At 36.2% G+C, this 16,578-nt stretch overlaps 1 protein-coding gene across 3 annotated transcripts in view; it reads right to left on the bottom strand.

The window, feature by feature from the left end:
* afap1l1a (actin filament associated protein 1 like 1a) overlaps positions 1–16,578 on the bottom strand; it is a 211,746-nt gene that overhangs the window by 58,505 nt on the left and 136,663 nt on the right. For all 3 annotated transcript variants that reach the window (XM_043703824.2, XM_087995440.1, XM_043703823.2), the window contains exons 6-7: positions 8,089–8,187; positions 4,428–4,639 (exon numbers count right to left, since the gene is read on the bottom strand). In XM_043703824.2, coding sequence (XP_043559759.2) covers positions 4,428–4,639; positions 8,089–8,187 — 311 coding nt within the window. The remainder of the gene's footprint in view (positions 1–4,427; positions 4,640–8,088; positions 8,188–16,578) is intronic.

Raw genomic sequence — 16,578 nt, 5'->3', positions numbered from 1 at the left:
TTAACATTTCAAGTCCCATAATCCTTTGTGAATTCTGAAGAATGGTTATTGCACTTGTTAACTCTCTTTTTTTCCTAGATGCTGCCAGACCTGCTGAGTTTCTCCAGAAATTTTCAATTTTGTTTGTTTCAAATCCCCAATATCTGCTGTTCTTTGTCTTATTTTAGTTTTTCTCAATCACTCCTTTTAAGCTAAACTCATTGAAAAGTATGAGGCAGATCTTCAGACGTGAGATGGGAAGCTTGTGGCAGAAAACCTCCTGATTTAGTAGATCCATCTCTTAATGCAGTTCTTTTTACCTTCAGGGATTGAAGCATGGCCAATTTAGTCCCACCCCCTCCAGAAGATGTCAAATGGCATCCATGGAGGTAGGTCATTGGTGACATGGTTTTGTTGAAGATTCGTCTCAATCTTTTGATGCTTTTGCCAACTTGTATAAAAGGCAGATTGGCCTTCTAGCATATCTACCCATTCACTTATATGCACCCATCCCCATAACACAAAGCCACTATCATACCCCCTCAAACCTTTCAGGCCACCTCCATAGCTTTGTATTAACCATGAGCAAGCTTCCAAAGCTATGTAAAAATGAAAAAAATGTTAAATTTCTGATGATCTAAGAGAATGATCACACACACTTGATTTGAAGAAAAAATTAATTCATGAACGCAATTTAAAGAATGTAAATCCTAACAAGTGCTCATTGTATTGTAAAAACAAACAACAAATTTCTCTTTGGTGACAGTTTCAAACACAATCAATCCTTTAATAGTTTTTTTTAAAAAGTGTCAACAAAATGCATCTCCAGCTATCCAGCTCAGATAAGTGGGTTTGAAACTCAGACAAGTATTCAGAATGGGCACAGGTGAAATAACAATCCTTTGGAAAACACAGCAATAAAGTCCACTGAAACTCATGAATGCACAGCTTCAGCAGCCAGTGTCGACTTATTCAGTTTGTGCTGGTTATCTCGTACACTTGTAATTATTAAATACATCTAACTCATTCTTGCATCTCATTAATCTTCTCAATCGGGATTTATGAAAATAAAGCTGAAGCAAACTTTCCAGTAACAAACATCTATTGAAACAGTTCTTTAGCACCCTATGAATAACAGAGTCTCATTAATCTGTAGCCAAACTATTAATACCTGAAACTGTCTTGTGTATTATAAATGTTCCATTACAAACATAATTTTTAGCATTAGGTCAAAAACTGAAATCATCACGATTGTCATCATTGGAGATGATACTCTTCTATATGTATATTACTTTATAAATGTTCTCAAAATTCAATTGAGATTTCTGCATGTTTTTTGACTGATATAGTTTTATTGATTGTAATTAAAGCTATGTTGAAATAAAGAGCTGTGTTAAGCCTGTATTTAAGAGTATAACAGCACAATTACCTCATACTATGTCATGTCATTTCAAGAGAAGCCAGGGCTACAGACTAAATACAGCATTGTTCACTAAGTGCATAAATCATGCTGTAGTGTCAAAATGGAGTATAAACTGGTGAAAAATTATAAACTAAAATTTCAAAACCAGCTTCGGTTCGCAAACTGAATGAATTTAAATTTTTTCTTGCTGTATCAACTAAAGTTAAGGAAAATATCATTTGCTCATAGAAGCATGTTCTAATCAGATTCAAATTATGAAACAAATTCATTTTCTGAATACCGTTTGCACTGCTTCAAATTGTTTAGACTGAAAACTTGATTGGCTTACATGTGTAGTCATTTTTTGTTCCATTTTCCCTTTGAAGCACAACACCATATTAGCTAATGGGTCTTTTTTAACATGGATATATGTGGTTGAAATTTGTCCATTAAAGGTTTGCTAACAACAGATCTTCCAAAACTGTCCCTTTGTAAGGTTAGCACAATGGACTATTTAAAGTTAGAAATTCACAGTGTCATAGAGTCAAACCACATGGAAACAGATCCTTCGGTCCAACCAGTCCATGCTGAACATAATCCCAAATTAAACTAGTCCCACCTGTCTGCTCCTGGTCTACATTCCTCCAAACCTTACTTATTCGTGTATCTATCCAGACATCTTATAAATGTTATAATTGTACCCACATCCACCACTTCCCCAGGAAGTTCATTCCGCACATGAACTACCCTGTGTGTGAAACAAATGGCCTTTTATGCCTTTCTTTAAATCTCTCTTCTCTTGCCTTGAAAATGTCTTAAAATTCCACTCTTATGGAAAAGTCAATAAGTAGACAGCAGGTTTGCATTCCAACCCACCTGCATTCTGATCTTACATTATGTGTTGCAGGAATATATATTGGAAGCTCATTGAAGACGTGTTCTTGAACATAATTAAATCAGAAGTTTATGGTGCATTAGAAAAATATATTCTTAATTGTCATCAAAAGAAATTAAGATGGATTAAAGTTTCATTATGGTGAACCTATATTTTGTTATGAAAATTAACCCAGTTTGGTCATAATTGGCAAAGAATAGAACAATCACAGAAATGTCACAGGATAATGTGGGAAACAGAGTATCATTCTGACGGTGTACGTACAACTCTGAGACACGTTTAGGAAAATATTTTGCTATAAAGTCGAGAAAGTTTTATTCTACACTTTACATATTATATAGGTATATATCTAATGTTAGAATAAGACCTGCATCCACGTATAACTCAAGTGACAAATCAGTATTGTGAACCTGTTATAGTCATACCAGATAGTCTCAAGTACTGCCCACTACACAATTCCTCATCGGTATTTCCTCTACAGCATAACCATGTGTTTTCCTGTAGCTATGTCAACTGAAACATGGTGAACCAATCCATTGAGCTGGATTTTTATCTTTAAGGAAGGTAGTGAGAATTGGGAAAATTTCTGAAATGTGCAAGCTGCAGTCAAGCTAGTTGACCCTCGAAGGATTTCAGAGATAGCTATAAGGGCTGCTGGATACTGAGGGCAGACTGTTTAAAAGTTTCACTTCTGTGCTGTAAGATTTCATCACAGTTATAATAAAATAGTAAGGCCCACCTGACTTCACCCATCACACCCCACACACTCTTCATTCCTCATCCATACCCCAACTCATGCTGTGCCTCGGTCTTTCATCCTATCCAAGGCAAGCTATACCACTTATATATCGATATGCCCATTGTATAAAACCAATGATTCCTACATTGACAAAGGGATATGTTTAAAATGTTATTTAAAATATAATTTATACCTTTCCAGTGTCTTAAAAAAGCTTCTTTAATAATGTTAATCATATACATCATTTAAAATATCAATAACAGAAACTGAAAGCACTTGCACCTGATTTACCTTGTGTAAGTAAGCATCATGCAATTGATAGAACAGATCACAGTCAGAGCTGTCAATCAAGCAATGTTTTCTCTAAGGCTGAGCTGTTTCAACAGTCTAATGATGTGTGGGCTGTCAGCCAAGCCTCAATGTATTCCTAACAGAGTTTCTGCTATTAGTACTTTAAAGAGTTTGGGATGATTGACCATTTTATTATCTTGTAGTGAAAAGACTTTTTTAAGGTATTGAAAAGTTATGATTGAAAGACACATTTAAAAGCCTTTAAAACAAATCGTATTGTCACTGTAGGGTTCATTGGTTATGTAAGGTTACTGAATAGGCATTGAAGTCCTATAGCTTGATTTTTGGGGCATGAAGTGTCATGATTGCTGGATGTGGTGACATAGTTTTATATAAGGTGACATGAGAAAGACAGGTTAAGCTTACCTTTCAAAGGCTTCTATTATTCAGAATATGGATCATGGCACTTCTGAGGTTCTGTGAACCTCAAGTCCTTTAAAGGTTTGGCCCAACTCCATGAAAATTGCTGACAACTAGACCATGCGCATTTCTACAATGGAGCTTGTGCAGCTGAGAGCCTGGAGTGGAGACATGCAACCTGAACCAGCCTAGATATTTAAGTAGAATTTCCAGGAATGTGGTCAGAAATCCTGGAATTAAATCCTGACTGCGATTTTCATACTTCCAATGAATCTCACTGACTCCGTGAAAATCCAGCCTATTATTATAGTCGTATCATCAACAGTTCCTAGTTTATGCTAACAAATTCAGATGTTCAGAAAGTGCATGTTTTAAAACTATGAATTCTTGACAGTTGTTGGTTCATGAATTGGATTTAAATTTGAAAATAGATGTTTTTATATATCAGGGATATTAGGCTTTAAGTTTACAAGTGCAAAGAGTCAACTCACAAGAAGTGGTACACATCAAGCTAATAATATATATCTTAAAAAGTATAGTTTCCACTTAACGTTGCATTTACATCTTTGTTAAAAATGCCGTGTGGCTATTTTGACTTGGTTCTGAAACCTTTCCACTTGGACCTATCAGTTAATTGGTTAAAATTCTAACGTGTTTCAACAGTAAGCCCTTCCAAGTTTAAAGTTCAACAATCAGTTTACCAGAAGTCTGTTTTCCTTAATGACACAGAGCTGTTTGGCCCACTGCCCAAAGCGCTTCTTCCTCAGCAGAAAGGCACAGATTTTGCAATCTTTCACCAAGTCCATGGAGGCTTCCTCTGATGGCCACTGATGGGTCAGCCGTTGACCTTTCCCATCTTCATCCTCTTCATCATAAGATTCATATGCACTGCTCATTACATCCGAGTCATTGTCTATGTGAAGCAATTAATATATTATCAACAAAACATTACGATCTGCAGGAGATTCAGCAGTTTTGATATATTTGTCAAGACTAGTTCTAAGTAGTGTTTGATAGTCTTGTCTACATTTTTATTAACCTCAGTATATCTTATCTTTTATTCTTCATTCTCTCTCTGCTACTTTTGGACCCCTCGCCAGACTAACTCATTATATCATAATTCTATACAATGCATCAACATTCTACTTTCTTCGTATATTTAACATTGGACTGAGTCAAATGGAACAGAGTGCATATTTAACTTTCATTTAAAGAATTATTTATCCTAATAATATTGACTTATTTTATAAACATAATTCCATCCTTGTGTTCAACTGAAGGAACAATTTTGTAACTGACATCAGGAAAGAAAAACTCTCAATTAAAAAACTTTTGTCAGAAAAGCTGACATAAGATGGTAAGAAATGCATGAAAATATGCAATTGTGAACAACAATTAAAAAACAAGGCCTGGTTGTAATACCTTTCATTATCAAATTGTCTCTGACAAAATGTACATGAATAATATCCACTTGCATTTATTCACATGGTCAAGGCGCTGACTGATCTGTGAGCAGTAACAAGACAGCTTTATGCCAGAATTGTGCATCTACAATAGTACGGGGAAGTGAGAAAATTAGCAGAATAAGAAAGAAAGGTAATTATCTGAAGAATACCCTGGGTTTGTTTGCTTGCTTCATTGATCATATGAAGCAGTCTTCTTATATTGAGTGCAGTAATGTCCAGCAGAGCTGTGTGATAGTACATGGCTATAGTTGTTAGAAGGAAATGCTTCAAGGTCACAGTGTCCACACCTATAGTGTTAATTCATCTTTTCCAGTATCAGATGATGATCCTGCTGTGTATTTCCAGCATTTCCTGTTTTCATTTCATATCTTTTGTAATTTGCCATTGTTTTAAAATTTTAATTTTGCTGAATTGAATAATGGCTGAGTGCATATCCTGTGTATTTTGTAATGCCCACCAGGCAATAGATCTCATAATATTGTGAAAACCTTGGAGAAAACAGTCAGTGAACATGATATGAGTTCAGATTGGAACAACTCATCCTTCCAAATGTCATATTGTGTGCATGAAAGCCTCTGCTGCTGACTTCTCCATCGCCGTCATCAATACTACTCTGTAATCGTCCAGCCAGAGCTGCCTTCTCATTGTAGAACATTCCACAAGCAGAACAAAATATTATCTTCAAGTGTTATGCCTAATAACCCAGCTGAGAACTGGCAACACTACTGAATGCTCTTGAATTTGAATGACATTCAAATCTAGGATTGAATCAAGGGATTTTGCACAGTAGGGTACAGTTACCCCTGTGGTGAGTCATGAGCTTCCTATTTGAAGATTTTTAAAACTATACAAACTCTTTATAAACTCCACAGATGACATATAGTTTGAGATATCACCTTCATCCAAATATAAATGGGTTCACTGATCTTTCCTTTGAAAGATTTTGTAAAATAATTAAAAGCATTCAGAAATTTAAAACACAAACACGAATTGAAGAAATGAGGATTTGCAAGATGTGTGAAAGCTAGAGTCATAGAGATGTACAGCACGGAAACAAACTCTTTGGTCCAACTCATCCATGATGACCAGATATCCTAACCTAATCTAGTTCCATTTGCCAGCACTTGGCCCATATCCTTCTAAACCCTTCCTATTCATGTACCCATCCAGATGCCTTTTAAATGTTGTAATTGTACCAGCCTCCACCACTTCCTCTGGCAAATCATTCCATACATTCACCACATTCTACGTGAAAATATTGCCCCTTAGGTTCCTTTTAAATCTTTCCCCTCTCACCCTAAACTTATGACCTCTAGTTCTGGACTCTTTCACCCCAGGGAAAAGACCTTGTCTATTTACCCTATCCACGCCCCTCTATAAGGTCAACCTCAGCCTCTGACGCTCCAGCGAAAACAGCCCCAGCCTATTCAGCCTTTCCCTGTAACTCAAACCCTTCAACCCTGGCAACATCTCTAACTTGCAGTAAAATCTCCTGAAATAACTGACAGGAGATCATGAATTTATAAGTTAAAATAAATAAAATGGTTTTAAAAAAATACTAATTGGCATTTCCGGATTCAAAATGTTAGCTCTGTTTCTCTATCCACAGATGCCAAGTTTCTCCAGCATTTTCTGATTTTTCTTCAAAAACAGCCTGTAGTTGTTAGACACTTTCATTCTATTTACAACCCTGAACTCCACGTACTTTTCACTTCAATTCTCTAACTTACTACTTCCTTTGGATTTCTCTTTTTTTGCTTCCACCACTATTTCAGTCAGACTTACCAGAAGCTTCAGAGTGAGCATTTTAGGTCCATTACCTTTGGCCTCAACATGAGTTTAACTGCTTTCAGAAGGCGTAAGAGCCTCTAGCCCACACTGCTCATACACCCTCAACCCTCCAACCCAATTGTCATTGTACCACTTACTGTTCATGCGAATACAAGATTATTTCAGGACCCCTACCATCTTCCAAGGGCACTCATATTTCACTGCCAACTGTATAGCCACTCACCGAGTACTTGCTATGGACAGACCTCAGCAGCCATGTGAAAATGAAAAAAAACTTCAAACAATCTAAAAGAGCTCTCACTTCAACACATTTAATAAGTGAAATAAGCTCCCTTTCATAAAAATAAAACATTACAAACTTTTAATTGTCATGGTTAATTTCTTATTAAAGCAAAGTTTTTTTTCTGTTCGGACACTACACCAACCTTAGATAATCTTTTAAATTAAACCCTCAATAAAACTCTAAATTTATAATCCCTGGTGAGATAATTGTAACTTTTGAAACTCAGCCGAAGAATCATAATGAAATAATATCCTTTGGAGAAATACTAACAAAGGACTCTATTGCAAACTTTATGACCAGATGCTATTAGTTTTCTCTAAAATGAAGCAGATGGGTAATATTATCAAAACAGTCCAGCAAAGGTGTATTTTAAATGATCAGTGATAGCTGCAATCTAACTTTTTTTTAATCAAGTTTAAAGAGCAGGGGATCTAAAAAACTTCAGATCATGACAGTTTTATAGATCTTATGCATGCCTCAAGATCATTTAATCAATTCCAATAATGTATGACTCCCACATTGCAGGCTAATGTCATTGCATCTTACAAACTAGGGTCTGTTTGAATTATTGACTTAATTTGATCCTGATGATTTTGTCTTTCTTTCCTATATGAGTCATGTCTTTCCTGTCTCCTACCCCCACCTGCAAAGAAATTGGATCTGTCAGCTGTGAGGGTATGTTTTCCTATCTGCAATTTTAAAAAACCTAATATTGTGAGTTATTTCTAAAGCAAAAGACATACCACATCATATGTTATACACAATTATTTCTATTTAAATCTTTTAAAGTAAGCAATAAAGGAGAAAATATTATGTAACTACATGAATGCTTATGTTCTCCAATTATCCTGGTAAGTGGGTAATTGTTGTCAGCATCTTCATAGTAGCCATCTTCAATAGAGTTTGGTGGACTGGAACTGTCTGAAAGAAAGGGAATATATAGAATTATAAAAATACCTGTTGTAAAAAAAATCTTGAACCAGTGCTGATCATGTTGACTAAATTAAAATAGGTTTAGAAAAACAAAAAAAAAAGTTTGCACTAACAACCTCAACATGCCCCAAAGCACCCCACAGTTATGAAATACTTTAAGTGTAAACATTGTTACGATGTAGAAAATAGTAGCTAAATTCTGCACAACAAGGTCTCACAAATAGCAAGATGAAAAATTCAAGATACCCCCTCAAAAACAACTCCACTGAATTACTGGAACATTACTATTACCATCTTTTATAAATATTCTTTTATTTTAAAAATTATTAAATATGAGTTGGCTGTAAAGTATTTTTTGCCTATTTCGCCCTCCAACAATGCGTAACTTGTGCAGTGTTCTATTCACATGTTTTACACTTCCTTGATTAATAATGATTCCATCTCTTACAGTCTTCAAATACATACTTCTACTTATGCATTTTCAGAAATATTAATAGAACCACATTACTCCTAACTTGTTTCCTTGAAGATTATTATCTTAAACGCCTTATTAATATTTCAATATTTGCTTTTCTTACTGGACTTTATTTATTGATTTAAAATTCTGGACTAGCTTGACTAGATTTGAAATTTGACCATGTTTGGTCTGAAACCAAACCTGACTGCCAAGTTTATGGGATGATCCCAGACAAGACCACCAAATTATGTTATGATCTGCACTGGAATGAATAATTGTTTATTTTTAATGTAGGCAAATGATGATATTCATAGGACTTATTAAAAGAATAAAAGAACAAGTTTCCATAGGTTTGAACAAACAATAATGCTTTACTGTACAAGTCAAAACATTAATACAATCTATAATGCTTGTACAATTTATTATAACACTCAAACTAATACATGGTAGATGTGGGTAATAAATTGTGACCAAACAGAAAACAGTGTACATCAAATAATAAATATGATCAGACAGATCCCACTGATTTTTCAATGATTTCCATAGACTTTAATGACATGATGGATTATCAAGTCTCAGCAGACTTCACAAGGGCTTCCAATTCTTCACCTGAACCTTGACACTTCCTCTTAAGAACCATTCTATCTTGGACTACCTCACTGACTGCTAGTGTTCTGGTTCTTTTCTTGGGCCCAAACTTCTTTCAGCTCTGAAAATTACACTAGGACTTAATCATAGGTACAACTACAGCTTTTCACTGACAACTAGTTTCAGCAAGTGATACCTTGGTTTTCCCAAGCTCTAAGCTTGCTCAGTTGATTGCAGCAAATACTGTGTGTAGCTTTTCAACTTTGACACTCAGCTGTATTGATTATTAGTTGCATACAGCTTCTTATGATCCTGCAAAACTTCTTGTAGTTTTCCAAAGCCTTACTGCAACACCTAGTTACATAACAACTCCAAGAACATGGCCTGAGTTCTAACAGAACAGTTATCCAGCTGCTCTTGGGACTTAGCTCTGCCCCTTCCCCTTGCATTGTTCAGTTCAAGAGCCTACTCTCCATCTCCAATCTGGTCGGCATGGACAGGTTGGACCGAAGGGTCTGTTTCCATGCTGTACATCTCTATGACTCTACGCTCACTGACCTTTAGATGCTCCTGCATGTAATTTTTTGAACAGTCTGTAATCTATTGAACTGCATTTCAGTGGCTGCCAAAATACCCTGAATATCCCATTGAACCTTGTAATAAGCCCCTCCTGTTGGATAGAATTGCATGATGTCATCCAGCAAATGTTGGAACTGCATGTGCCATGAGTGTTACCAATCATAGCTTTCTCAGTACAACCAAATGATATAATTTGAGGATTACATCACACTATCTTTAGTGTTATGGAGGAATCATTTAAAATCTTTGTGTTTTACTGATGTCTTCAAATTTTTTTCAAATGAGGCGTCTTCTCTTAATAGAACCAAATTCTTGCTGGAATACACTATCAACAGTGCTGGCTGCATTCCAGTACCTTGCTCAAACAGTGGTGATGTTTTAGTTAGTTCAGCTTGGTAAACTATTCTTCCATAAGAACTATTCTTCCATTGGTAAGCTCATTCCTTCCTTTGATAGATACCAACACGCATATGCTTTCCATTAATGAATCATTGGGTAGCAATGATGAAAACTTTGTCCTGATATTCCATTGAGAAAAGCGAACTTAGAACAGAGCAGGAATCAAATTTACTACTGGTCACTATGGATTTTTTAAAACATGTTTAATTGTCACTCTCTTGCTCACATCTGTACCCAATTTCCACCTGAAAGAACAGATTAGATTTTATAGCTTTAAAATAGTTTCTTTTGGTGCTATTAACAATTATAATTTGTAAAATCTTATCACCTATTTAGGTTTGGCTGTGATAATTTCTGTGACTTAAATAAGATGTGCTCAATTTACGAATGCCAGTATTAAGGTAATGTAATGAGATCAATAATAGTGAATACAGGAGTAGTTCACATCTGATTATACTGCAGAATCCTGGCTATCAATTAATGAAAAAAAATGCAATTTCCTAGCTTAAATAGAGAGGAGTGGGAACGATCTTGGAACAGTTAATTAGTAATAGTTATTCTATCTACTGTTCTGTTAAGCTTTCTAATAGAGTTAAGTGTCCAAGTTCTTCTTTCTTTTGTTGTATTTTAACTGTAGTGTTTGAATAAATTGTGTTTTGCTTAATGTTGAGTAATTTGACATTTGAATTGTATCTAGAACCCAGCTCTGGTCCATAACAAATTCAACTCCCCACTGGCTTCAAAAACAGATGCCTGACCCTCAAACTATAGAGCTGTGTGCATCACAGGAGTTACGAGGAATCTTCACACATGGTTGGGTGGTGGAGCATAGGAGGAATTTTAGAACCCCGCAAGCCACGATAGTGTGCAGGATGGAGAGTATTCACCTTTTCTAATAACACCTAACCCTGAACTAACTGCATATTACATTAAGATGTCAGCTAACTCCTCCAACCTTGGCATCATTGAAGCCTTTAACTGCCTCAACACAATAATATGTGCAGCTGGGCAGGAATAGTGAAGGAGGCCAGCTAATATTTTTTCACATGGGTCTAAAAACGTGAGAGGTGCTGTACATTCTTTGGGGGTCTCGGTGGGCACTGAGGACATTCCCTCTGCAGATTCTACCTCTCATTTGTATCTCCCCCACCAGACTCCAAATTATCCCCACCACTCCCTACAGTCACCCTCTCTCCCTATCTAATAACTCGATGTACTTTTCAGTTCAGCATCTATGGATTGTCTGCTGGTGATTAACATAGTTCTATAGATTGAGGGCATCTGTTTGGAAGCAGTTGGGGAGTGGAATTTGTTATGGACCAGATTGGTTCCCCTCAAAATATATTAAGAAAGGTAGCCTAAACTTTAAAGTTTTCTTATTTTAAAGATAAATGTCAGGTGCTGTGTTCTAGATACAATTCAATTGGTCAAACTACTCAATGTTGAACAAAACACAATTTATTCAAACACTATAGTTAAAATACAACAAAAAGAAAAAGAATTTGGAAACTTAACTCTAATGGAAAGCTTAACAGAATACTAAATGAATAACTATTACTAATTAACAGTTTCAATATATTAACACCCCATAAACACACCCTTGGCAAAAAGTCAAATTCAGAAAACACATATTATTGTGTTGAGGCAGTTAAAACGTCTGACATGCAGTTCTCCAATCCAGGAGAAAGAAGATCAAAATACAATTCTGAGAGAACTCAGAAATTATATAGCAGCTGTAAGAGATTTACTGCTTTCCGATGCTGCTGAGACCCCAGCAATAACTGCTGAAATCTAACTAAAAATCCTGGATCTGAGATACCTTGACAACATCCACGCTGTCTCTATTATTCTAACATTAAAAAAAAAATCCCAAGGCTCATAAGTTGTTTATCTTCTCATAGATTGCTTGGTACCTGCTCCTCAATCTCTATCTAAAAGAAACCAGGACAAAACACACCTCTTAAAGCCCCATCATTGTCACAGGTTTGAGTCAGAAATGTTTTTAAGGCCACATGGCACATGATTGTAGGTGTATAGGAGGCACTACTATACACTTTTGTAAGTTTTGTAAACTTGGCAGACTCAAACCCGACTTTTCCACTGAGGGCCGGAGAGGTAGGAGTGTGTGCGTGTGCATGTATACGTGCATGTGCCTGTGACTGTATGCAATGGTTTGTGTATACTTTCTCTCTATTGCATTTGTGAACTGCACAGGTTACTTATTTAAGTGCTTTGCTCCTTTGACTTATTTTGTTGAAAAAGGTAAAGCTGTAACTACCATGTTGTCTGCCAAAGGTCTTTAGGGGGTTTCTGCATGCCCATGTTGCTTACAGCAAACAGTACTTAAAGTCTTGGTTTCTGGTTTGGCACATCATACTAATGGAAGCACAACACAGGACAAAGGCTAAATACAGCAAGACTATTGTTGTCTTGGTAACCTGCTATTAGAATCACATCTCAGTTATATATTATATGACTGTTGTATATTATTGTTTAAGCCTGCTTGTTATAATCATATTACTTGTAAAAAATGTTTTGTTTGTTTATTGGTTATTGATAAAATAAATATAAAACATGTATACTATTTTTAAGGCGAGCTAGAACAATATTAGAAGGATGGGAGAATTTGAGATGAAGAGAAGTATTCACAATCAGCACATTGAGAGAAACCACTTGAGGATAGTTGTGCCATTTTGAGATGAAAATACATTTCAAGCTCTAGTTCTTATACCTTCCCCTCCCCCAACTCCACAAGAACAATATAAATGAAAAATGTCATGCTTTGTTCTCTGACTTTAGCCCATTCATCAAAGGCCACAATACTATGCTTCCTTTGTGATTTTTAAACAATTCCATTCCCTTCCAAAATAACGTGCAGCAGTCTAAAAACTCTAAAAGCTGTCATTACAAAAGAAAAAAAAACATGAAAGAATAATGGACTCACTCATTTATTCTTGTTTGATAAAAAAAAACTTATACAGGTATTTCTTTAGATGTTAAGCTAGCAATGGGATTTAAGATGAAGGAAATATAAATCATTTGAAGTCAGCGAATATCTGTGTTCCAGCCTGAATTAGCTGATATTACAGTTCTGTCCATCATTTTCCAGAAAGGATAATAAAGCACCTACAAAATGACTGGAAAAGGTATCATTGGATAGCTGAAAATCTTTTCCCTTGGTAAAATGCTGAAGCATATAGTCTTCACGTATTGTTCACGTTCGCAAGAGAAAACAGAGACCTGATGGAACATGGCCTTCTCCTATGAAAATGTGCAAGACTTACATTCATATGCATCACTTTAACATAAGAACATAGGATTTAGGAATGGGAATAGGCTATTTAGTCCTCTGAGCTTACTCCACCTTTCAAACAGATCTTGCCTGATCAGGCTGTAGTTTCATCTTCACTTTTCTATCTGCGCTCCAATTTCCTTGACTCACTTGTCTATCAAAAATCTAACTAACTCAATCTTAAAGACAAAGTGTCTACCACCTGTTAGGGAAGAATATGCCACATTCTCATGACGTTAGAATTCCATTCTACATTGGTGGTACTGAAAACTTCAACTCCCTCAAAAACTGCAACTTACCTGAAATAGTTAATTTGAGTAAGTTTACTTTTCATGTTTGTATGATGAATAGGATATGGAAAGATCAGTTAGGATCAGGACCCAAACATCTGTTTCTGGGGTATCATCCAAGTTAAATCTTTCAGGCAAAACCTGTACCAATCATCATGTACCTAGATGTACACTACAAGCTATTTCAACTTGACAGAAACAAGAAATCATCAAGCTTGAATGACAGCAAATTCAAAACTAATCTGTAGAAACAAAGGAAATAGCCAAATAGACCTCAATGGAACAGAACCCATAAGGAAATGGTGGAAACACTTAGTATTGTTTAATTCAGATAGAAAATAACATTTCCGACTGTGCAACACTCCCTCAGCACTGAATGTAAACGCCAGCCTAGAATACATGCTTATGCTTTTTAAGTGAAATTTAAAACCAAACTTCCCGTCTCCCCCAACCTTTTGACTCAGAGGCAAAACTTCCAACACTGAGCTAAAGCTGACTTTATTGTATGTTATATTTTTGCTGTATTTTGAAAAATGATTGCTGACAAAGAGAATGGCAGAAATGACATTACATAGCAATAATAATAATTTAGTTTTAGATTAGATTAGATTAGATTACATTACATTACAATGTGGAAACAGGCCCTTCGACCCAACAAGTCCACACTGACCCGCTGAAGCGCAACCCACCCATACCCCTACATTTACCCCTTACCTAACACTACGGGCAATTTAGCATGGCCAATTCACCTGACCTGCACATCTTTGGACTGTGGGAGGAAACCGGAGCGCCCGGAGGAAACCCACGCAGACACGGGGAGAACGTGCAAACTCCACACAGTCAGTTGCCTGAGGCGGGAATTGAACCCGGGTCTCCGGCACTGTGAGGCAGCAGTGCTAACCACTGTGCCACCGTGCCGCCCACACCACTGTGCCACCGTGCCGCCCCCACGGTTTTTAAGTTATCAAATTAAAAAAATACTCTGTACAAAGATAGGTTCTAGAATGCTTTTCTCACCATTCTCCCACTGATTATCTTCACTATTTTACAAATACTAGAATTGTTCTTGTTCTTTTAAAATTGTGTTTCTTCTCCTAAGCATAGCGTCCCATATGGCCACTATGTTCACTCAGCTAAAATCAAGATTGATTGTGCAATTTCCGACTTATTTTCTCAGGTCTCAAAACTGTAGCATTTCTTCTGTCCCTTGATCTTCACTTAATCATAAAAGTTTTGAAAACCTCACTGACTGTCATTTTGTAATTTCTCTCAGCTTTGGTTGTTATCATTTCAACTTTGGCCATATCCTGTTCTATTTACCTTGGCCCTTTATCTATGTTATTGAATTAAAAACAAGAAAAAAATGTTTTCACTTTTTATTGCATTTGATTTCTAACCAAACTGAATACAGATCTTCTGGAAATGGATGCATAAGACTTTGGGAAACATCAATTCTTGCTAGACTAGAGATATTCCTTAGAAAAAAAAAGGATCATTAGAATATTGGAAAATTTTAGTTGGGTTGCAAGTAGAATTTCAAAAAAGACATATTTGTACATAAGACACAAAAAAGATTAGAAAAAATGAATAGTTTAGGAACTGAGCACATTGTTAAGTTCTTTGTAACCTTGCTTCAATATACATAGAACATTACTTCTCTACATTTCCTTATTAACTGTAACCTAGTCCTCTGACTGATGTTAGTAGTGACAGTTCTTTTATTTTTAAACTTGCAGTAATTAATGATAATCTCTAAATATTTATACAAATCCCTGGACAGAATTGAGAGATTCTGGCAATATGCTGGTTTGGGAAGGCTCTACAAATTGTGTTCATTTTTGCAGGTGTGCAGAACTTGTTACCACACTTTAAGTTTGGTCAAATAAAAATTCCTAAGTGAGAAATTGAGAAGTTAAAGAAATCAAGGTATAAAAGTTTGGTACTTTTTTTTTAAAGCTATTCTCAGTGATGATAAAATCAAGTTACTCACAAGTTCAAGGACTTGACACTCATTAATCTGTTCACCTTAGGTGATTAAAAACCTACTCTCAATTATGTTAATAAAACTACATAGAGCAATCCGTTGTAAATAAGTTAGGGAATAATTTTAATGGAAAGGAAACAAAATGAAGTTGTTATGTTCTACTATTTTCCCAGTTCCAGCTATCTTCCTTGCCTCCCCAAGATTCCTGTTCACCAACCTCCCCTTCATCTTGCTTCTTGCTGTGCACTCTATCCTTTTGCTTATTGACCCCTTCCTGACTCTCCTGTTCACAAACCCAAACCTCCCACTCACTGACCATCCCTTTCCTGAATCCTCATTTTAGACTTGGGACAGAGATCATCTGAGGGAGGGAGGAAGCCAGAGGTTTGTAACTAGACAGGAAGAGAGGGAAGTGGAAACTGGGAAGGTCAGCAAGCAGGAGGTACACTGCAAGCAGAACACAGCAAAAGCAGCTGCAATGATTACTGATGAGTTTGGCTGATGAATTTAAAAAAGAAGAATGAAATGGCTTGACATCCAATGTACTGCATAACAGGTTTATACATGTCTACTATGTGCTAGACCAGGCAGTAGGCAACTGCAGTGCGACAGCCTGTCTTGTGACTGATTAAGCAGCTCATGTTTAATTGAGTGCTGAACTTCAATTTTGAACTTCCAAAGTGCTCATGGCTTCTATCAGAAGAGATTTGCAAACAAGATTGATTTCTTTAAAATGGGGAATTAATTTCCTAAACTGCATTTGATCAATAATTGATCGACTGACCCTAAA

Source organism: Chiloscyllium plagiosum, unplaced genomic scaffold (assembly GCF_037043375.1).
Source record: "Chiloscyllium plagiosum isolate Xiang-an unplaced genomic scaffold, Cpla_swu_hap1 HiC_scaffold_16, whole genome shotgun sequence".
NCBI lineage: Eukaryota > Metazoa > Chordata > Chondrichthyes > Orectolobiformes > Hemiscylliidae > Chiloscyllium > Chiloscyllium plagiosum.
This window is presented reverse-complemented; position numbering and strand designations above follow the sequence as displayed.